The sequence below is a fragment of the Pinus tabuliformis genome, chromosome 4_2 (assembly GCF_031772625.1).
Source record: "Pinus tabuliformis cultivar Carrire ecotype Pingquan chromosome 4_2, CPIR1, whole genome shotgun sequence".
In the NCBI taxonomy this organism is placed as follows: Eukaryota; Viridiplantae; Streptophyta; class Pinopsida; order Pinales; family Pinaceae; genus Pinus; species Pinus tabuliformis.
This window is the reverse complement of record NC_142304.1, coordinates 880,399,341-880,423,407: the sequence shown is the minus strand read 5'-3', so window position 1 is coordinate 880,423,407 and position 24,067 is coordinate 880,399,341. Positions and strand designations below refer to the sequence as shown.

The window sequence follows — 24,067 nt, the reverse complement described above, 5'->3', positions numbered from 1 at the left end:
ACGAATCATCCTGCCCCACAGTCGCCACGGGAGAACTAATCATCTCGGCCCACAAGAGAACTAATCATCTTGTTCCACAGTTGCCACGCAAGAACTAATCATCCCGACCCACATGAGAACTAATCATCCTGTTTCACAGTTGCCACAGGAGAACTTCTCATCCCGGCCCACAGGCGAACTAATCATCTTGTTCCACAGTTGCCACAGGAGAACTAATAATCCCGGCCCACAAGAGAACTAATCATCCTATTCCACAGTTGCCACAGGAGAACTAATCATCATGTTTCACAGTTGCCACGGGAGAACTAATCATCCTAGCCCACAAGAGAGCTAATCATCTTGTACATAGCACACCACCAGGGGAGGGTGAGTCGCCATGTGGTCGTATGTTGCTCCAATAGGTACCCCAAGCCCCCCATAGCTCCCAGAGCTCAATGCATGCAACAGGCAGCACTCTTATAAGAAGGTCTCTCAACGACTCCAAGTCGTTCAGGAAAGTCACAGATTTGACCTTTCCCCGGGGCTTTGACAAAATGTCTGCGACCTGTACATTAGTCTCAATGCGATGGAGCCTCCTCGCTTATCGACTTACCATATCGCAAATAAGGTAGTATCTGATGTCTATCTGTTGGAGCAATCATCGAATACGAGATTCCTCAATAATCGAATCCCCAGTCTGGTTGTCACAAAAAATCACAGTGGTATTCATCGTGTACAAACAGCTTACTTAAGAGCTTCTATAGCCATACAGTGTCATACAATATCATACTCGTAGCTATGTATTCGGTCTCGACGGTGCTTATAGCAACCGACTTCTGCTTCCTGCTCATCCATGATATCGAAGCAGAACCCAAAGAGAACCAGCGCTGAGAAGTGCTCAAGTGATCCTCCACCCTGCCTGCCCAGTCAGCATTCGAATAATCATGCAGCTTCATATTTCTGGCAGTGTATCTCAATCCATGAGAGATTGTGCCCCGAAGATATCTCAAAAGATTCTTAGCACCAATCCAGTGAAGCTCAACCAAATATGAGCTCACCATGCTAACTACAAAACATATGTCCGAACGGAAGTTCACCAAGAACATCAATGCAAATGAGTTTATGGAACTTAAAGGCATTTCCGAAATCTGGTCCGGCATCATCACCATATAACTTTTGAAAGATAAGATCCTCGAGGTAGTCACAGGCTTGCAGTTTATCATTCCACATCCGTTGATCCGAATTGGATCCATGAAAATTAGCAAAGTGCTATGACTGTATCAAATCAGGACAGACTTCAAAATTTATGAACAAAGAGCTATCAGGAAGACCTCTGAACAGTGGCAGTTTGTAGCCAGCAAGGAATGACGAGGACCTCGGTCAAAGCGCGTTGACCGAGGCCCATTGAGACCACGTAGGAAGCAAACTGGCAGTTAGGAAGCCCGAATCGGAAAACAGAGATTGTTTCTGATGCGCAATTAGCGCTAATCGCGCATCGCTAGGCAAAACCCCTCGAGAAGGAAAAGTCCCGAGTGCTCGGTCACATGGGAAGCCGGGAAACCATAGGGAAAGCGCTAAGGCGAAAGGCGGGTCCCGCGCTCCAAAACCGGTGGAATATCGGAGGCATGTTGGGCAGTAAGCGGATTTGGCAGGAGGACGAGCGATTCCATACATTGCACGACGCATGTCCGGCAGATGAGAGAGAAAACCGCCTCTCATCGCAGGCTAACGGTCGAGCAAGTCAACCGCGCGATAAGAGCGAACACCGTAGGATCTGGGGGCTCCAGATCTGACGGCGGAGATTGCGCCTGATGAGAAACCGGATTTGACGAGGGAATTAAGCTGCGGCATATAAAAGTCTGAAGTCCAATTTGACCGCTGAGTTGGCAGATGAATCATTTCACAACATAACCGAAATACCGAACCATTGAGGAAGAGCTGGCACAGTTCGTGAGAGGACAAGTGGCCACTTCCCTGTGAGACGTTGGCGATGATGCAGAGGCAGGGAACTCCAAGCGAACAACAGTAGGCGATGCGAAGGGGTGGAAGAGGAAGCGAACAGTCAAAGACAAATTGGCTTTAAGCCATGAACAGACAAAGAACAGAACAAGGAAGAACCAAAGAAGGGAACAGTGAAGAAAAGACGAAAGAGACAGTGAAGCAAGAGGCAGAAAAACAGAGAGTCGCGCTGACCTGTAGCGTAAGGCAGCGTCGAGCAGACAGAAGGCTTGAGAGGTTCAAGTGATCCTTGTGAGAATATCTGTCGAGAACTAAGTACCAGATCGAACTCATCCCATTAAAGACCAGAGAGGTCAAGATTTGGTAAGGAAAGAGTCTGTGCACTCTAGTGGCTTGGGGAATCCAAGAACCACCCTACCAAGCATTATCTATTTCAGGAGACTCAAATTGAGCTCCTCATTGTAAAAACTCTGCTTTAAAGACATAATAAAAGAAGGCCACCACTGAAAGTTGGACTGGAGACGTAGCCCTGGAGAATAGGGTGAACTCCTTATTAATGTGTTGTGTTCTTGTATTTGCTTACTGTGTTCTCTTACTGTTTTCCATTTTTCCAGTGTCTGTGTATTTTGCAATCTGATTGATCCGTTGCCTAAGATAACATAGACACACACCAGCACATGAGTCTGTAATACCTTCATTCATTAATTATTTAACTGAGATCACTCACGAGTGATTTTCAGATCAAGTGGTATCAAAGCTTTAGGTTGTTAAGGTTAGACAAGCTTGTGTTGGTTTAGCTGTTGAATGCTAACTAGATCAAAGCTCAAATTAGGAGAAAGAGAGTTGGTCGAAACTAATCTTGAAATTGGAAGAGTCTATCCTCGGAAGACAATGTCAGAGGAAGGTTCTATGGGGCCAGACACTCAATTCATAGATAGTTTCCTAGCCATAAAGTCCATGGTAGAGGAAATGTATAGGGACTTTAGAAACATAAGGATGAAGATTCATCAGGCTCTAAACAAGACAAAGGAGAAGATGAGTCACATTTCCATGACCACTCAAAAGGCAAAGGGAAAGAAAAAAGCTTTCTCACACCTCCTAATAGCCTTGAACACAAAAAGAAAGCATCTTTGATCAAACTAGATGTTAAATTTGATTTACCTATATATGATGGAGAGTTGAATGCAGAAAAGTTGGACAATTGGATTAGACAAATTGATGTTTATTGCAGAGTGCAAAATATCGATTCAGACAAGAGCAAGATTCAGCTGGCAAGCCTACGCCTTGGAGGCACTGCCTTGGTTTGGTGGGAAGGCAGGACCCAAGCTGACATGAAGAGACATGGTAAGACTATCTCTGTCTGGAGTGAATTTGTTTCTGCAATCAAAAAGTAGTTCTATCCATTGGCCTACATGCAACAAGCCATGATGAGTTGGCAAACTCTTCGACAGTTGAAAGGGCAAAGTGTGCAAGGGTACACTCAAGAATTTAGAAAGAGAGCATTGATTCTAGGAATCTCATTAGACTCACCTGAGACTCTGTTGAAGTACATTGGTGGTCTACATAGCTACATGAGGCACACTATCCTCATGTTTAATCCCACTAGTATAGATGAGGTATCTGTACAAGCTACTCGTCTAGAAGCTAGAGGAAAGAATGGAAGTCCAGAAGTTGGGGGATCCTCCCAACCCACTGCAAGCAAGAATAAGGAGAAAAGAAAGCAGAAATGGAAAGCAAGGAAGGCTAACAATGCATAGAAAAGCAAAGCTTCATGCACTCACTGTAAAAAAGATGGGCATGATGATGAGCACTATTGGATTATGCATCCAGAGCTGAGACCTAAGAAGTTCGAGGGCAAGAAGAAGAAGACTATTGCAGCTATTCAGAAAGATTTGGGGTCAGACTCAGGAGATGAAACAACCATTGCAGCCACAGGTATGAAAGGTAAGAATTCTGAAGCATCTACTAGTAATTCTGCACAATCTACTATTGATGAAGAAAAAGAGAAACAAAGACATGAGCTTTTTCATATTCGAGTTATTTCCAAACATCAAAAGATTGATACTTTGTTTGATAGTGGCTCACAAGTAAATTTAATTTATGAAGCAATTGTAAAGAAGTTGGGATTAGTAACTCCACCTCACAAGAAACCATACCCATTAGGATGGTTAAATGATAAAGCATAACTACAAATGACTAGACAGTGCAAACTCAAGTTTTCTTTTGGGTCAACATTTGTAGATGAGGTTGAGTTAGACATAATTCCCTTGGATATATGTGGAATTGTTTTAGGAAATCCTTGTATGATAGAAAAGCTATCTTCTATAGAGCTGAGAACAAGCATCTACTTGTTAAAGATGGAATCGAATACTTTGTAAGAGCTCATAAGCTCAAGAATAATTATACTCTCATAAACTCAGGGCAGATGAAATGAATGATAAACTCATGCAAACAATTCTTACTGATGGTTGTAAAGGAAAAGAAACCTGATAAAACCAATGTATTTGAACATTGTAATGCTAAACAACAAGCTGATTTATAAAAGGTTGTCTCAGAGTATGATATCTTGTTTCAAGAACCTAAAGCTCTGCCACCCAAAAAGGAAATAGTGCATGATATTATTTTGCAGCAAGATGCTCCATTGCCTAACATTGGAATGTACAAGTTGTCCGCTTTAGAGAACGTAGAAATCAAGAAGCAGGTGCAGGAGTTTCTTGAGAAGTGGTTCATCAGACCTAGCACATCGCCATGTGGGTCACCAATCGTTTTGGTGAGAAAGAAAGATGGCTCGTGGAGAATGTGCATTGATTATCGAGCCCTGAATAAGATAACAATCAAAAATCGTTATCCCCTTCCTCGCATAGATGATCTTTTAGATCAATTAAAAGAAGTTGTTTATTTCTCCAAGTTAGACTTGCATAGTGGATACCATCGAGTCAGAGTTGCAGAACAAGATGCATGGAAGACTGCTTTCAAAACAAAGCAGGGATTGTATGAGTGGTTGGTTATGCCTTTTGGCTTAACTAATGCTCCTGCTACTTTCATAAGATTAATGAATGATGTATTCAAACCTTTTCTTGATGATTTTGTTATTGTGTGTCTGGATGACATTCTAATATTTAGCAAAACGTGGGAAGAACACTTAAAAGCATGTTAAGCAGACACTAGAAGTTTTGAAAAGAGAAAAACTTTATGTTAAACTCTCAAAATGTGAATTTGGCAAAACATCTCTGAATTATTTGGGTCATATAGTAGGGGGTGGTGAATTGAAGATAGATCCCTCTAAGGTGGCAGTCATTGTAAACTGGCCAAAACCCAAATCTGCTACAGAAGTTAGGAGCTTCTTAGGAGCAGCACAATATTGAAGAAAGTTCATTTCTAACTTTTCCTTAATTGCAGCTCCCTTACATGCTTTAACAGGATTGAACAAGGTGTTTCAGTGGGGAGGCAAACAGCAGAAAGCCTTCGACACCTTGAAAGAAAAGATTAGTACAGTACCTGTACTAGCACTGTCTGATCTTCAAAGACCATTTGAGATCCAAACAGATGGCAGTGACTATGCCATGGGAGCAGTGTTGACACAGCACGGTAAACACATATGTTATCATTCTAAGACATTTAATTCTGCAGTAGTTAACTATCCTACATATGATAAAGAATTGTATGCATTAGTACAGAGTGTGAAAAAGTGGAAACATCACTTAATGGGCAAAGAGACAATAATACAAACTGATCATCAACCACTTCAATATCTACACTCCCAAACTAAGTTGCAGCAATCAAGACACTATAGATGGATGGGTTTTCTACAACGATTTCATTTAGTCATCAGATATAAAAAGGGCATACACAATAAAGTTGCAGATATGTTATCTAGACCCATTACAAATGCATCTACTATACTTAAGCATAATTATGTGTTACATGAGAGCTACATTGAACAATATTATCAAGATATAGACTTTAAAGATGTATATGCAACTTTAAGTCAAGGCAAACGAGTAGAAGAATTGGATTATCATGTAAAGGACCGACTCTTATACCATTGTGGGAAGTTATGCATTCCACAAACTGAAAGAGTAAAGATAATTCGAGAAGCACACACTTCTCTAATATCAGGTCACTTTGGGGTAAGTAAAACAGTTGCACAACTGCAAAGATTTTGTTATTGGCCAAAAATGAACGAGACAGTTTCTAGATATGTAAGAGGGTGTACTATATGTGCCAAAAGCAAGCCCAGCAATAGAAAACTAGGCTTGTACACTCCATTACCAGTTCCTTCTCACCCTTGGGAAAGTGTTTCCATGGATTTTGTTGGAGGACTGCCTAAATCTAGGAAAGGTCATGATTATCTATATGTTGTTGTGGATAGGTTCAGCAAAATGTGTATTTTGATACCTTGTAATAAGCACAGTACAGCTAAACAAACTGCGAAACTGTTCTTTCAACATGTATGGGTTCATTTTGGATTACCCACTTCCATTGTATCTGATCGAGACACCCGATTTGTGGGGAAGTTTTGGTCAAGTCTGTGGGCACTGATGGACACCAAACTGAAGAAAAGCACAACTTTTCATCCACAAACTGATGGCCAGACAGAAGTAGTCAACAGGACAGTGATCCAATTGCTCAGGGGATATTGCAGCAAGCATCCTAAGCTTTAGGATGAACATTTATGTTATGTGCAACATGCTTACAATAGAGCAAAACATTCTTCTACACAGAGATCTCCTTTTGAGACCTGTTTTGGTTTCACCCCAAGGTCACCTTTGGATTTTGTCTTTCGTAAAGACACCACAGTTGAGGGACACAGTGATGTGGACAAGGCAACTAGGTTCATTGAACAAATCCAAGAGATCCACCAGGCACTACAGGAACAGCTGGAAAAAAGCCAAGCCAAATACAAGGCAAGGCATGACAAGCATCGGATGGAGCATAGTTTCCAAGTTGGTGACCAAGTTTGGTTGTATATCAACAAGGACAGAATGCAAGGTGGAGGTAAAAAGCTAAAGCCTGTCAGGTATGGACCCTTCAAGATACTTGAGAAGATTGGTGAGAATGCCTTTCGCCTTGATCTACCAGCTTACATGCACATCTACTCAGTCATATTGCTTGATATTTTTTGCACCTTCACTAATTGAGGATCCCCAAGAGCAGAGTCAGTTGCCTTCTATTGATGACTTGCTACCTGAATATCTTAATGAATTGTAGGAAAACACAATTCTGGACAAGAAGGTGAGGATGACGCGCGGAGGAGATGTTGAGTACCTCAGAATTGGGATCAAGGGTTCAAAGCCGAGCAGTGCAAAGTGGATAGAGATTGGACAAGTGAGACAATTGTACCCTCACTTAGTCGATGCTTGAAAACCAACTTTTGGTGGTCCAAAAGCTTTTTCAGTGGGAAGGTCGTGATCCGAATTGGATCCATGAAAATTAGCAAAGTGCTATGACTGTATCAAATCAAGACAGACTTCAAAATTTATGAACAAAGACCTATCGGGAAGACCTCTGAACAGTGGCAGTTTGTAGCCAGTAAGGAACGACGAGGACCTCGGTCAGCGCGAGGCCCATGGAGACCACGCAGGAGGCAAACTGGCAGTTAGGAAGCCCGAATCGGAAAACAGAGGCCGTTTCTGATGCGCGATTAGTGCTTAGCGCTAAACCCCTCAAGAAGGAAAAGCCACGAGCGCTCGGTCGCATGGGAAGCTGGGAAACCGTAGGGAAAGCGCTAAGGCGAAAGGCGGGTCCCGCGCTCCAAAACCAGCAAAATATCGGAGGCATGTTGGGCGGTAAGGAGTTTTGGCAGGAGGACGAACGATTCCATACATTGCACGACGGGTGTCCGATGGATGAGAGAGAAAACCGCCTCTCATCACGGGCTAACTGTCGAGCAAGTCAACCGTGCGATGAGAGTGCACACCATAGGATCTGGGGGCTCCAGATCTGACGGCGAAGATTGCGCCTAATGAGAAACCGGATTTGACAGGGGAATTAAGCCGCAGCATATAAAAGTCTGAAGTCCGATTTGACCGCTGAGTTGGCAGATGAATCATTTCACAATGTAACCGAAATACCGAACCGTTGAGGAAGAGCTGGCGCAGTTCGTGAGAAGACAAGTGGCCACTTCCCTGTGAGACGTTGGCGATGACGTAGAGGCAGGGAACTCCAAGCGAATAGCAGCAGGCGATCCGAAGGGGTGGAAGAGGAAGCGAACAATCAAGGACAAATTGGCTTTAAGCCATGAACAGATAGAGAACAGAACAAGGAAGAACCAGAGAAGGGAACAGTGAAGAAAAGACGAAAGAGACAGTGAAGCAAGAGGCAGAAAAACAGAGAGCCGAGCTGACCTGCAGCGTAAGGCAGCATCAAGCAGACAGAAGGCTTGAGAGGTTCAAGCGATCCCTGTGAGGATATCTGTCGGGAACTGAGTACCAGAGAGGTCAAGATTTGGTAAGGAAAGAGTGTGCACTCTAGTGGCTTGGGAAATCCAAGAACCACCCTACCAAGCATTATCTGTTTCAGGAGACTCAAATTGAGCTCCTCACTGTAAAAACTCTGCTTTAAAGACACAATAAAAGAAGGCACCATTGAAGGCTGGACGGGAGACGTAGCCCTGGAGAATAGGGTGAACTCCTTATTAACGTGTTGTGTTCTTGTATTTGCTTACTGTGTTCTCTTATTGTTTTCCATTTTTCCAGTGTCTGTGTATTTTGCAATCTGATCAATCTGTTGCCTAAGATAACATAGACACACACCAGCACACGAGTCTGTAATACCTTCATTCATTAATTATTTAACTGAGATCACTCACGAGTGATTTTCAGATCATCCGAAATCCAACTCCCTCTTACTTCTGCAAATGAGATGGTTTGCACTTGTCAAAAATAGGTCGTCCTCATAAGGTGCCGATAAGAGAGGTCTATCATCCACAACCTTTCGATAATGGTTTGGATTGGTTTCACTCCTAGTGAATCCTAGCTTCATCAGACAGCTATCAATCCTCTCATATTACGCCCGGGGTGTTTTGCTTCAAGCCATAGAGGGATTTCTTCCACCTGTATACATGAGATTCCCGATCGTGAACCTCAAACTCCTTGGGTTGTTCCAAACCTGTGCACCTACTGCATGAGTGGAATGGTCCCCTTATAAGATTTTCCTTTGGTACATCTCAGACATGTACCTTCATCCTCTTCTTGAATTCCGACATCCCTATCACCATCTGACTCACATCGGGTAGGGCCCCATAGGTAGACCTCCGGTGTTATAGATGCGATATGTCAATTGACATGATCCCCAATGGACCATCCTGCAACTTGATACAAATTGCCAACCCTGCACCCATGAGAAAAAGCATCTTTGAAAATTCTATTTTTAAACACGTACCTTTCCATCAATGAATGCCACCCTGAAACCTTTGACTTCCATTTCCAAGATGGACACCAGGTTCTTCTTGCGATCAAGTACATAAAAGAGATTATGTAAATGAATCGAGTTACCCTCATTCAATTGAGGGGTAACATTCCCTACACCCTTTCCGAGATAGGTGGCATCGGCTCCAAGTATAATCCCACGAGTGTTTCCATCTCTACCAAATTAGAGAGTGCACCCTACTATCCGATGAAGTGTCTGGGGTTCCTTGCTTTTTTTTGAAGAGTCAGCCATTTCCTTGATGACCTGCATTACCTGTCATTCCTTTGATCATTGAAGATGTCCCTGGAATGATTGTTATCTTCATCAAGAGATGTGTCTCTAACATTCGGACACTCCTTCGCATAATGGCCAAACTTATTGCAACCAAGGCATCCGCCTTTCCTTCCACCCTTAGATCCAGACTTCCCAATGAAGTGATCTTTAAGTAGGCCATCAGAAACTTCCATTGCGCCATTCTGATAATATTCTCTGCTTCGACTTCACCCTTGTTGAATTGAAGAGGGATGAGGAATCCATTGATCCTTTTTATTTTCCTTTCCCAACTGTCTTCGGTGATTGCTCTTTCACTCTTGCTTGGGCATTGTCTTCACCTCAGCTCTAATACCACGTTAATTTTAGGTATGTTCTATGCTTAGAGCAATTTATTTCAATTTTCATAGTTAGCTCAATATCTTTTCCAGATTAGCAATCACATTAGCATTAAAGTAAACTGCAAATAGAACATAAACATAAATCGCAGAAGATAAGCCAAGACAAGAGGACACAAGATGTGGCGCTAGCCAGGGACAAACCCCAATGTGGAGAAACCCTTGATCAATTCTTCTTATATGTCCTTCAATAGTTCAGCAAAGAGAGAGCGATAGTACATTTACAACAGAAGTCAACACTTTGACTTATCTAGATAAGAGCATAGATCATCTCTAAGAAGATGATACATGAGATCAGTTGAAGACATGTTGCTTCAATTGATTCTCCAAGGTGACTCCTTCACCTATCGTTGTGCTACATTTCTTCATCACGTTGCACCTCAACGTGCTGCACCATGTTGCACCCACCATCACTATGCTGCATCTCATAATGCTTCATTAATCATGACTGTACCCATCATTGTATTGCATTATGTGCCATTGTTGCACCATGTTTCCATAGTGACCTATGTGTTGGATGTATCTTGCTTGTTTGTTGTCCCTAGCTTGCTTGTTGTCCCTAGCATGCTTGTTGTTGCATGCTAGCTGTTCCTTGCATGCTAGCTGTTACATTGCATGCTTGGTGTATTTGCTGCTAAGTACCATGCAACTGTACCAATGTTAGTTAGTTGTCCTTGCATGCTGCTCTCCTTCAGAGACAGATGCTCAAGCTGTTTCGGCAATTTCGACAATTTCGGCTGTTCTCAACAGTTCCAGCAGTTCCGGTAATTCCAGCTATTCCCGACAGTTCCGACAGATCCGGCTATTCCCAGCAGTTCCAAAAGTTCCGGCTTTTCCCGGCAGTTCCGGCTGTTCCCGGCAATTCCAGCTTCTGCACTCTGTGTCAGCTTTTCCCCACTGTTCTGGCTGTTCCGGCAATTCTAGCTATTCCTGGCAATTCCGGCTATTCCCGACAGTTCCGACTTTTCCCAGCAGATCCGGCAGTTTCGACTTTTCCCAGCATATCCGGCAGTTCTAGTAGTTCCCGGTAGTTCTGGCTTTTCCCGACAGTTCCAGCAATTCCAGCTATTCCCAGAAGTTTCGGCTTTTCCCGACAGTTTCGACTTTTCCGGCTTTTCCACGCAGTTCCGGCTTTTCCCGACAGTTTCCATCTTTTCCCGGCGATTCCGGCAATTCCAGCAATTCTGGTTATTCTCGGCAGTTCCGGCTTTTCCCGACAGTTCCAGCAGTTCCCAGAAGTTCCCGCTTTTGCCCTCTACATCAGCTTTCCCAACTGTTCCGGCAATTCCAACAATTTCGGCTATTCCTTGCAGTTCCGGCTTTTCGTGGCAGTTCCAGCTTTTCCAGCTTTTCCTGACAGTTCCGGCTCCTGCCCTCTAGATTAAGGCAGCGTTATCCATTAGGATATCTCCTCCGACTAAAAGCCAAAGACAAGTAGAGAGGAAGAAATCCCAAGTGTGTTGAAATGACTTGAAGGCCACCTCTATTTATACTAAAACATTGACCACAAGTGGGGTTTATTTGGTTGCTGGCCGACCTTGACGAATTGTCCCATAGCACAAATAAATTCATATCTCCATGAATACTTATCGGAATCGAATGATCTTTAGATCAATCCTACACCTCTCGATGAGAGGGATCCAAGAGAAATATCAGCTTCCATTAATGAGATGACCCACATGGAGTTTGGCCCTAGTTGCCAATTTTAACAGATTTCAATTGTGAAAACTTGCAAATCTATTGAACATGATTGTGTAGGAACACTATGAGTTGACCTATGAGTTGGGACCTTAGTACATGCCCAATCATCCAATGGATTTCAAGTATGTATTATTTATTTTCCAAGAACTGTGATTAGATAAGTCATTAAGCAATTTAGTAAAATTCAAATAAAACTTTAGTAATGGGAAAAATCATATGCAGAAGTTACAACATATCTAAAGGAAATCAATAATAAGAAAGATGATAGCGATGGTGGAACGAAACAAGGTGAAGCAAAAGAAGAAAGTCACAACATATCTAAAGGAAATCAATAATAAGAAAGATGATAGCGATGGTGGAACAAAACAAGGTGAAGCAAAAGAAGAAGACTTTGATCAAAATGATGATAATGAAAATGAAGATGTAATAGATAATGATAAATCTGAAAATGATATCAATCAAGATGGTGAAGAAGATGAAGCACTAGATGATTCTAATGTTGAAGATTTCGATGAAGCCGATATAGATCAAGATGAGGATCCAGATGAAGTTGATCCCTATATGGATGAAGATTATGAAGATCAAGATGATGATCCAAATGAAGATGATGTGGATGAGGACTATCTTGAGATACAAGAAGATGAACAATATCATAACAATGAGGAATTTGAATCGGAGATGATAGAGAACTCAGTGGCGGAATTCGTTAAACCAGGGCAACGCATATTAGTTGCTTGTGGAGGAAAGGACTTTATACAGCATTTGTCCATGGCACTGACGGTGAGCAAGAAGTTGATCCACTAGCTCAAGGGAGTTGAGTGATGGAAGACTGTCTCTTGAACAAAGGACAGCTAGAGAGGAAATGGCTGCATCTTCCGACTCTGGCAATGAAATGGATGATGGGGAGTACATAAATGCGGCTATCACATGGGAAGAAGAGGATGATGGGGAGTACATAAATGCGGTTGTCACAGGGGAAGAAGAGGATGATGAAGTTACTTTGTGGAAGAAGAGGAGCTTGCTAGAGCAGAGGGTAATGATACAACCAGAGAGATTGAGTTTTTGAAGGCAGAGAGCGAGTTGCCAATTGAAGAGCTACTTGCTAGATATAAGCACATGGAATGCTCGGATGAAGAAAATGTTGATGAACCAGAAGAAGCAGAGGGAACCTCTAAGCCAGGGAAAAATATGTCAAATGCGATCCATGTTGAGAAACTGGAAGATGGTGCTGAAATAATTGGAACATACTTAGAATATGATTCTTCAATTGCAAAAGAAAAAGATGGGGATGCAGTTGTGAAGGTGGAAATTTCTCCACCAAAAACAAATGAGTTACAGAAAACAACTAAAGGAGAAAAAACCAGTGAAGTTAGAAAAAACAGTTGTTGCACGTTTAGTTGAAGATTTTAGTCGGAAGAAATGGAAATACCTTATTTTAGATGAGTCTCACCTGATTAAAAATTGGAAGTCTCAAAGGTGGCTGACACTTTTGAACTTCAACTCAAAGAGGCGAATCCTTTTAACGGGAACACCACTTCAGAATGATCTCATGGAAATTTGGCCCTTGATGCATTTTTTGATGCCTCATCTTTTTCAGTCACAGCAAGACTTCAGAAATAAAAAATAGGAACTGAGAAATAGATGCGCACACACAAAATAATGACACCGTTGTTTTTGGACAATAGTCCCCATAAAAACCCCGAAGGGAAAACCAACGCAGCAAATGAGGGTTTATTTTGTTATGTAGCAATTTGAGAAAATTATTACAACTGGTTGCCCAACTAGCAAACCTTCGGAAATACACTGGCAAAATAATTTGGATATCCAAGATCTCCTCTGCAAATCAACTTGGCCACTCCTGGCCTGCTCGCACCCCACACTGGCAACTTGCATTGCTTCCTAAAATTTGCATTGCAGCCTCTGAGTGACTCGCACAGCCCTAGATCTGCCTCCAACTGAGATGTCCTACCTCCCTCTGCCTCTGGAATGAACTAGCTCTGCCTTCTGGACACTAATCTGACTTCCGACAATTGAGTTAAACCTCTTCTAGCAACTCTCACCACTGCACTGGCTAACTAGCACTCCACAAATCAGCGTCTGCAGACAATTCAGCCTCCTCTTTTCCTGCCTTCCGACACTGGAAAATTGAGGAAAAATTCCTCTGAATCTCTACTCCCAAATCTCTATTGCTTCCTCTCTCTGATATTCTTTCCCTAACTCAAACTGCGCCCTTAATGAGTATTATGAAACGGGAATTCGATCTGCCTTGCTCACAAACTGTAAATTGTGTCTCTCCAACCCTTCGACTTGCTCTTATAATTTCTCATTGGAGAATCAACAACCAAGATCTAATCATGATCGATGGCTCAGATCATCTTAGACTCTATCAAGTCATTTTTCCGGAAGTCTCTAGAGCAAAAATCGATTTCCTCAATTAATACCCATTAATTAAACAATTTTCCTTAATTAGACTTAAGAACATTCTAATTACTAATCAATTAATTTAATTGAGAGGTTTCTAAGTGTTTTCTCTCAAAACCTTTCCTAGGCTTTGGAGATCTTGTGTTCCTTAGCCTCTTTGACCTTAGAGACTAGAAAACCTCTCTGATGCTACCATATCCATAAAAAACTAACACTCCCTCTTAGCATGGAAGGTGTGCTCCACTATGCTACTCCACTTATCCATTAACCTAATGAACAACCTATAGATATCCTCTTGGATGATTGCATTCATCTCCTATTTGGGTGGTAAGAGGTGACTAGTTGCACACAAGGTGATTTGTAAATTGACATGGATATTCCACTGGAGAGTTCATCACAATGGATCTAATAAAATAAATTAAAATCTATACAATGAAATTCCTTTCAATTCCAGTTTTGTTAAACATCGATTTTTTGCTTATGCATAAACGGATAAAATAAGGAAAATAGAGAACAAAAATACAATCACACGTCATTCACAATAAACCAAAAAACAATATCTAGGAAAAACTAGTTGGAAGCTAAGGTTGCTCTGCCCTCTTTTCTCTAGTATGGAAATAATGCAAGTACAAAGGAGAAGGACTTGTGCCCTATTAGGCTACTACAAAACACTAACCCCCCTTTGTTTTGTAATCCAACTCCAACTCCATGTTGCTCTACCCTACTATGGAACAAGATACAATATCATAGAATGGAACACCCAGTTCTCCTAGTGGCTCGATTTTAACATAGCTCGATAGTCAAGGGTTAAGTTTGGCTCCAACTCAACTTGAGTTACAAATTTGACCATTCTAGAGTCTTCTTTTTCCACACATGGCTAGCCCCTTTTGTATGAGTAATGGGGCTGATGTGGCATCCTCTCCAACCATGGTTGTGAAATCGAAATGTCAATGCCCAGAGGCATAACTTTTGCATACAAACTAGCATTTAATCAAGAGCACCAAGCCCTCTATGCATCTGAATGTTGCTAGCACTGATTGTTGAACTCCTTTGTCATGACCCTAGTAAAAATTAAAAAATGTACCCATCACTCAAAGAAAATCTTGATTTGACAGGTTAAGCTTTTTCCATATATTTTAGTGGTTTGAGGGAGATATTGATGATGAGAATCCCAAATATATGCAACCAGTTTGATGATATATAGGTATTTTTGTAGCATGAATTTTTCTAGACACTAAAAGGCATCTAGAGCCTCTTTGTTGATGTATTTTTGGTTCAAAGATGGATTGAACTCGATGTTATTTTGGTTATATACACCCTTACTTGCTACATATATGAGAACTCTGCATTATTTATGTGTAATGAATTGCATTCATATGGATGTACATGAATATATGTTTCTTTTCAATAACATATATTTTTGTCGACGGACATTTTTTCGATTTTTTCGATTTATATAATCAAACTTTAACCAGTCACCATCATGGGATTAAGCAACAGTCACATCTTGCAACAATCTTGTTATTTCCTACCTATACTGTCACACTGTGTATGACCATCGAGACTAATACCCACTTAATATGGGTGTAGAGTTGTATCCATTTTACTTTAATCAGTCCCTATCAAAATTACAGAAAGTATATGTTGTATTTTTAATGTGTTTTATATGCTTTAGGTCAGACGTAAACATTAATAAAATTATCTTATATAATCTACCTTTTGACCTGACCACATTGTGAAAGCCAATCTGATGCACAGTTTTCAAAGTTCGAACACCATAAATAGATAGCATCTAATTGTTAATTTCTGTTTGAGTGAGGTAAAGACTTAAGTTGATTTGCTACTTCATGCTATAGATTACACTGAACTTAGCTTCACTGCATTTGGAAAAGGTAGCATTTTACATTTTTCACAGATAAATATATTTATTTGAGATTACATTGAAACAAACAGAGGAAAATCAAATTACTAAAATTCTTACCATGTCTTGTTCTGTAAATGCAGGCTTGCCTGACAGGCATAATGCCACCAAACTCGAGTGTCTTTAGACAGTGAAACCAATGGCCGGAAGTGTGACACCTCAATGCGGGTTCGATATCTTGAAACTATTTCCAATAGTTTCATTCCATCACAATATTGAGCCTGCATACAAGCATACTAATAAGGGACAAGAAAACAAGCACAGAAAATCAACCAGGAGGGTGTTGTATGTCCACAGAACTTCAGATGTGGTCAAGTGGATACATTCATCAACTCTGATATAAATCAATGACAAAAGCAATCCTCAGAAAGATTGCAGACATAAACTCTGCTTATGATACTAAGTTACCTGCAAATACATAGGGGAGAAGCCAAAAGACATCAAAATAAGAACCATTACCTCTGACACTGTCACTGACACATCGTTTAGAGTGAGGGACATTTTCTGAGAAGGAACACTTGCGTCCCTCTTATCTTGCTTTCCAAAACGATAATACTTGAGAGTTCCATTAATAGGATATAGCAAATACTGGCGCCCTAGAGCCCATTTTGTTACTGAATTTCTCTCATTTTCTGTTTCTTGAATGCCAGCTTCAAAAATCTATCTTTTCAGATAGCAAACAAGCCAACTTGCTAAGTATCCGTACCCATGGTATAAAACAATTTCTAATTAAGTCAAATACTTTTCTGATTTGCCAGAGGGTAAAAAAAGAAACTTAATAAAAAAGGCAAGCAGTGAGAAAGTAGAATATATCGAGATGTAATTGTGAAAGATTAAAAAAACCTTGCTCCATTCATCAGCAGTCAATTCTTCCAATCCCTTATCCAACTTCCATGGGACACTATCAGAATCATGGTAAACTGCAAAACGCTCAAGCTGGAGAGACTGCAGAAGAACCAAAACAATGAGACTAAGCAAATTTAAAGCCAACAAACAATATGAAAATAATAAGTTCATAACAAAATGTCTACTATAAGATATATTCCAACGCTTTCAAATACAGAAAAAAAGAAAATAGTATAACCTTCAAAATTGCTTTTATTATATTCAATTTTCAATGCTTGTAATGTTCATTTCACATTATTTTCTTCTTCTTTTTCTTAAATTTATACAAATAAGAATTAAATTCTTTTGATTTTCATCCTACTATGCTTTCTTTTTAGAGGTGATCTTGTACTCGAAATCGTCACATCACCTGTGCAAAGAATGACGGTGGTACTACCAATAAAATATCACACATCATTTCAATAGATGGCATGGAAATTATATATGTCAAATGCAGCAAACCAAACCAAAAACAGGAGTGTAGGTATGAAAAGAATAATTGCTAAGAATATCATATCAGGATACTAGAGTCGGAGCTTCTCAACTTCTCGAGATTAGTGATCATGGGAGTGGTCATAGGCTTGGAATCCATCATACCGAACTTTTGTAACATCTTGATTATGTACTTCCCTTGACCAAGATGTTGAAAATAGCAACAAGAAATGCTAGATATAGAAGTGCTAAATTTAGTACTGCTATGAATAGCATTTCGGGATACCTTCCTATTTTAGTTAGTCCCTGAACTAAAATAGTGAAGTAAAATTTGAATTTGATCTTAGCAGCTGTTTGTAAAATAATTAATTAATTCGCCATGAGTTAATTAGTTGTTGAAAATCAAACATGAAGTCTATGTGGGGACATGCAACAGTTTCTCCATTAATTGAGGAATTTATCCATCAGTTAAAGAGATAAGGATGAGTTGTAATTAGTTGGCTCAGTTAACTGAGTCAAGTCCAGTTAAATTAATTCAAACAATTTGTTGAATTAATTGTGAGTTCAATTAGTTAATGCACGCATGCATGTAACTGCTGCACTTCAGATGCTGAATATTCTCTCATAAATAACTCATGCATGTCAGTTTAGACAGAGACCCAGTTGAGATCAGATGGAGGGGCAGTGTACTATCAGTTGCTAGAATATTCCAATGTGAATATTCCTTGCATGCAGAAGGAATTCTTTCCTTGAGAATTGTGCAGTTACTTCTTCAGGTTTGTGAGTGTGATGAGGCCAATTCACACATGTGGCATCACTGGACCCCAAGGAAAACTACGGAAGTAAATAGAAGGCTTGGAGGGCTTGAGGAGGACATATACAGTGTCTATTCAATCTGTGAGCTGTATTGTTTGATTGCAGAGAGAGCAGGATAGCTTGAAAGTTGATTCTTTTTGTAACTTGAACAAGATTTCCACTTGTATAATAATACAGAGATTGGGGTTTTCGGCTGAGGCTTTCCCCGGGTTATTTCTTTTGTGTTATGTGTGATTGATTTCTCATTCTCAGTTATATGTGTTCTCATTGATCTTGCTCAATTCGATTAAGCTTCCGCAAAGTTTGTTGTAGAAATAGATCATGTATTTTGCTTTAGTCTATTGCATAATTTGTTGATCTACAGTGGGAATTTCTACATATTATATCTCACCGAGTTTCTGCTAGACTTCCAAGCCCACGTAATAATGCATGAGTCCCATATCTTTCATTTCAAATTATGTTGCCAGCATTTTCTTGCATTCTAAAATTTTGCGCTCCACAACTGTAATAAACAAATCATCCGCATATAGTAGTATAATGACAGGTTCATTCTTCACTATCTTGATGTAGAGGTTTGCATTGGCAGAAATTTTGACGAACCCAATCCTTAAGAGATATGAATCCATTCTTGCATACCAAGCCTTAGGAGCTTGCTTCAAGCAATATAGAGCTTTCTTGAGTCTGTGAACATGTGTATCCCTGCTATTTATTTCAAAGCCTTTCGATTGTTCAATGTATACTTCTTCATCAATGGTTCCATTTAGAAATGTTGTTTTGACATCCATTTGGAGGTGACAATCGATTTGTCTCTTGGTCTAGTAACGATGTCTCAAACCCCATTCTTTATGATAGATTGATATTCTTACTACATTGCCTTCTTCCATTCTTCTTGATGAGCAGCTTCTTCAAAAGTAGTCAGTTCTGCTTCTATTAATTTTGTCATGTACACTGCATACCCTGAATATCTCTTCGATCTCTTGCTTTCGCTAAAAGATCCTTTAGTTGCTCCATGTCCTTCGTCATCTTCAAGTGTAGCTTTTAACCAATTTGGCCTCTTCTTTGTTTCGAGAATGATTCTAGGTTGAATAGGCTCACTTGGTCCTTCTTCTTCTTCTCGGTTTGTAGGTGCCTTGTCATGATGCTCTTCTTCTTCAAATAGTGATACATCTTCTTCATCGGCTTCGATTGTTATATCCTTGGATCTTTTGTAGGCATGGAGTTCATCAAATATAACATCCCCGCTAACTTCAATTTGTCTTCCTTCCTTGATGTAGATTCTATAAGCCTTTGACAAAAGGCTATAGCCAACAAAGATACCTTTTATACTTGCAGAGTCCAAATTCTTTCACTTGTCTTTTGGAACATGGATGTATGCGGGACACCCAAAGATTCAGAGAGGTCTATGTTACCCAACACTTTATGGGCGATATCCCCAGGAGAAATCTTTCTCCATGATGAGCCTCAGTCGGCAACCCCTATATGCCTCCTACTAGCTCAGTGTACCATATCTTTGCCACCTGAGCCAGCCATGTGGTCCCTCACCCACCTGTATTTATCGTATGTTTGAAAGTGGGCCTCCCGAATCTAAAGGTATGTCTTGTCATTTGGTAATTGAGTATTGGGTTTACTTATCATGGATACTTCTAGGTATGGATTGATGAGGGGATTTGGCGGAAAGAGTGGGCTTAGTTTGTGCTCTTGTCCCCTTGATCTATTTTGGTTGTTACCCTTGGATCTTAGTCCTGTGGGATCTCCTTTATTGACCATTTGGTTCTAGGGTGGTACTACTTGGGAAACCCTGACTTTGGGTGTGTGGTCCCGCTCCTTTATTCGCACATATTACTCCCTTTCCACTCACTATACCCCCATTCATCTTTTCTCCCACCTGGATCCACATTTCCATTCTGGGTCCACATAGGGCCAGCCTCCCTATCCCCTTGCCCCCACCTTGGGTCAAGCATAGAATGATGCCCTAGGGGTTGAAGCAATTAAAAGAAAAGGTGAAAAGCATAATTGGCCACATTTAATACGAAATTGTACCACAAAATGCAAAAGATGGCCGGGACAAAATAATCAGCACATGGGCAGAAGCCAATGCATGAGCTCTACCCCGATCCACGGCCATCACCCTGGTTCCATAGGCCCTAGATGAACCTCCTTTATCATTCAGGAACCCATGAATGTCCCAACCCATGGAGGCTAATGAACCGCCCTACCTTAAAGGGGGTAATTACTATTATATCTTACATATCGTGCTCTTGTCCTTTGAGCCCCGAGCAGTTAATTAAAGAAATTCATAAAAGGCAAAAAGCATATAAAGAAGGGTGGAAAAATCAAGGTCGGGGCACCTCATGTACCACGATTGCTTCCCCTTATCTAGCTAACCCTATGCCCCACTATGTGGCCCAGGATTGCCCCTCTCATTCCCCATTCCATTCCACTTATTTGTCACTTGCCACCCCCATTAGAGGGATGTACCTTGGACATACTATCCCCTTTAAAGGCTGAAACCACTTAATAAGGTACTTGGCGAACCCCCTTTGGAGCTTGGAAACACTAGCACATGCCAAAGCCCATTACGCAAGAGCATGTTATTATGAAGTGCCCACTTTGTTATCCATGATTTATAAGCTCATTTACCCGATTATTTTAATCCCTAGTTGTACTGGAACCCTGGGGGATGCATTGGATATTATGAAGGATTATAGGTGGTTTCCATTTGGGTTTGGTCTCCCTATATGGGATCCTAACCCCCAAAGTTCTACATTGGCACATGTAGGTTGTGCATAGAGAACCATGGACCTCCACAGCAGCAAACAACACTCCACAGATCTCCATGGATTCTCAGAGACTACTAGCGATCCACTTTTGGGATGATGGTGATATGCTTGGTACATTATGCCCAGCAAGCCCCCACAGTAGCCCCACACTCTTGGCAGGTGTCCCAGGACTTGTACGATGTCATGGCAGCATTCATTCCACCATTTGGGCCCTTGTAGAGGATCTACAGGCATCTCTGATTCATATGGAGACCCATGGGGTCATTTATGTAACCTCAGACCCACTGGGAGCACCACAGGTCTACTACTTGGAAAACAAGGGGCCACCCCCTTGTCCATCATATTTTAAGAAATTTATTCCTCAATGTGGCACTTCTAAATATTATTATGCCTTTGAAGGGCCCTATGACATGTACATATTATTATTTGACCCCTTGTGAGGCTTATTTTTACATTTGTGAGCTAGTTTGGTGGGCTTGTCACCAATAGGGGTTTTATTTGCACATTATTTTATCATTAGGGGCTAATGTAGGCCCAAAGGGTAATTCGAACTCCTTAGGAGGCTATATATTGATGTTGGATGAATTCGTTTGGATCATCACTTGACTTGGGATTTCTCTAGTCATAGAGAATTTCGCATTTTTTCCTTGGAGGATATTTTATGGAGATGGATGAATTTTGACATATGGATTTGGGCTATTTGTCTTGTTTTGGAGCTTTGTCTTGTGAACGAAATGTTGGTTGGATATATTCTATAACGTTGTAAGCAATGTTTTAAAACTCCGACTCCGACTCCGACTCGGCCGAGGGTCGACTCCGACTCCGACTCCGACTCGGTATCGACTCGGCCAGCGCGATTTCAATGACTCGGTCATTGTAAAAAATACATTAAATATTTATTTTTTATAAAAACACATAATTTTAAAGATTTTCATTGATGTTTTCAAACACACAGCATTAGAATATAGATAGAAGACAACATATGATCAAAGTAGGCTCATGAATATATCCATTATATCAAAATAACACCTAGTGCACTGTCCAATACATACACGATGATGATATGATGATATAAATGGCCTCTACAACAAAAGTCTGTGACCAGTACTGGCTACTGCTAGAGTTGCCAACATCATCTGGCTCAGTGTTACTTGGGAGCAGGAGCGGAAGTGGGGAGCGAGAGCGAAAACGGGAGCAGAAGCGACATTTTCAGAAGCTCCGGGTTTGAGAGCGAATCCCAGAGGAGTTCAACAACCAATGTCACTAACATCAAGGTACACAGAGGGATTGGTGCTCTTGATTAAATACGAGTTCCATACCCTAATACATGACAAAATTCAATGGAAACATTGCAATCCTCCAATCCTAAAACCCTGAAAAAATGATAAGTCTGCTGGATTTTGAATGAAATCTAAAATTCTACTTTCTCCATATGAAATCCAATGAGGTTGGAACCACTCTTAAACATCCTGAGTCATTTCATGGTAATGTTAAAAATTTAAGTAAAAGGATGAAAATGAAGATTAAGGAGAATGTCACTTTTACTTTAAGAATTTAACATTACCATGAAATTTGAACATCATATCAATACTAGGAGAGGGGAATGGACCCCAAATAGCACTTAACCAATTTAGAAACCACCTTGGAGTCCCCAACAATCAGCTAAATGTTAAAAAGTTAAAAAAAAATTAGAAAAATCGTTGTTTCTTTGGGTGACTGGCCGAATTTAATGACTCGGCCGAGTAGATGTGGAAACGGCCGGGTTGACCAAGTCATGACTGACTCGGCCGAGTCGACTCGGCCTCCCGGACTGGTTTTTCTACCGGGTCACTCCTCAAGGCTTCAACTCGGTTCAACTCGGTCGTTTCGGTTTCGAAACGGCCGGTTTTTAAAACACTGGTTGTAAGTGAATTTTGATGTTATTATTATTGTTGTTGCATGAGGCTAAAATTAGGGCTAGTTGCCGCATAATCAAAATGTGGAATTGAGCATGTTTTAGATAATTTAATGTATGGGTCAATGTTATATGAATGAGATTTCCTTGAGATTATTTGTCTCGATAAGCTTGCATTGTTTGCTTTGAAGTATAAATGCTTGAAGGTCACTTTTCTTTTCTTTCTCTCAACATTGGATGAAGTTGACTTTTTGGGCCTCCTTGATCAAGAAACAAAGTTCTTATTCATCACTATCCTTGACTCCATATCCCCAAGTGAAGTAGACATTGGTCCCTTAAAGTGGTGATCATTTTAACACTCTTTTTACCATTTCCCCCTTTTCCCCAAGTCTAGCTCCATTAGGGCATCAATTTCTCGGGAATTGACCAAAGGAAAAACTTCGATCTCCTACAGGCTACTACGTTGGTGGGTCCCCTCCATCTCCAAATTTGAAGCAATTCTAATGGTGGAATCTTCGGGAATCCAAAGCCCTAGCTCTAGGATCAACTTTTGCCTAGGCATCCCCATGGTTAGACCTCAAAAGGATCAATTCAAACTTTTGAAGTAGATATTCTTGTTTGGTCCTTTCCCCTCACCTTGTCTAGGACAAGAACATCATTGGTTGTTGCATTCCATCCCCGAACCTGCGCTAGGTCCACTTGGCCCCATGTGGTCCCACTCCTCAATAAAGATTATTTGTCAAGGACCATTTGGGAATCCGAGTTTCCTACGTATTATAGGGATTGAGAACCTCAATTATAAGCCTATCCTTTCTCCCTCAACCCTCCAATCCTCACCCCTTAACCTTGGTGGACCAAGTCCCTTGCTTGAAGAGCAAGCAAGTTCCATTCTTCACTCCATCCTTAGTAAAGGGTTTTTAGGATCACTTCTCACCTATCCATTGACATATACCTTAAAGTGATCCCTACACTATCATGACTCCCCCAATCGATGAAAGTTTGTAAAGAGCAGGGAGACTTAGCTGTGGTGTCAGTGGGCTAAGCCCAATGTTTTAAAAAACGGAACCGGTGACCAGACTGGTCCACCTAATGAACTAGGTTTCAAACAGGAACAGGTCGAACCGGGACTGGTCAGGTCTAAACGAACCGTTTTAAAAAATACATTAAATAATTAATTTTTAATGAAAAAGCTATTTTTAAG

The 24,067-nt window shown here is 40.9% G+C and overlaps 1 protein-coding gene across 3 annotated transcripts in view; it reads right to left on the bottom strand.

The window, feature by feature from the left end:
- The window catches only part of LOC149172507 (calcium-dependent lipid-binding family protein), a 473,345-nt gene that overhangs the window by 336,038 nt on the left and 113,240 nt on the right, over positions 1 to 24,067 (bottom strand). For all 3 annotated transcript variants that reach the window (XM_089424336.1, XM_089424337.1, XM_089424338.1), the window contains 3 exons: positions 16,903 to 17,004; positions 16,519 to 16,719; positions 16,120 to 16,280 (listed from right to left, as the gene is read on the bottom strand). In XM_089424336.1, coding sequence (XP_089280462.1) covers positions 16,120 to 16,280; positions 16,519 to 16,719; positions 16,903 to 17,004 — 464 coding nt within the window. The remainder of the gene's footprint in view (positions 1 to 16,119; positions 16,281 to 16,518; positions 16,720 to 16,902; positions 17,005 to 24,067) is intronic.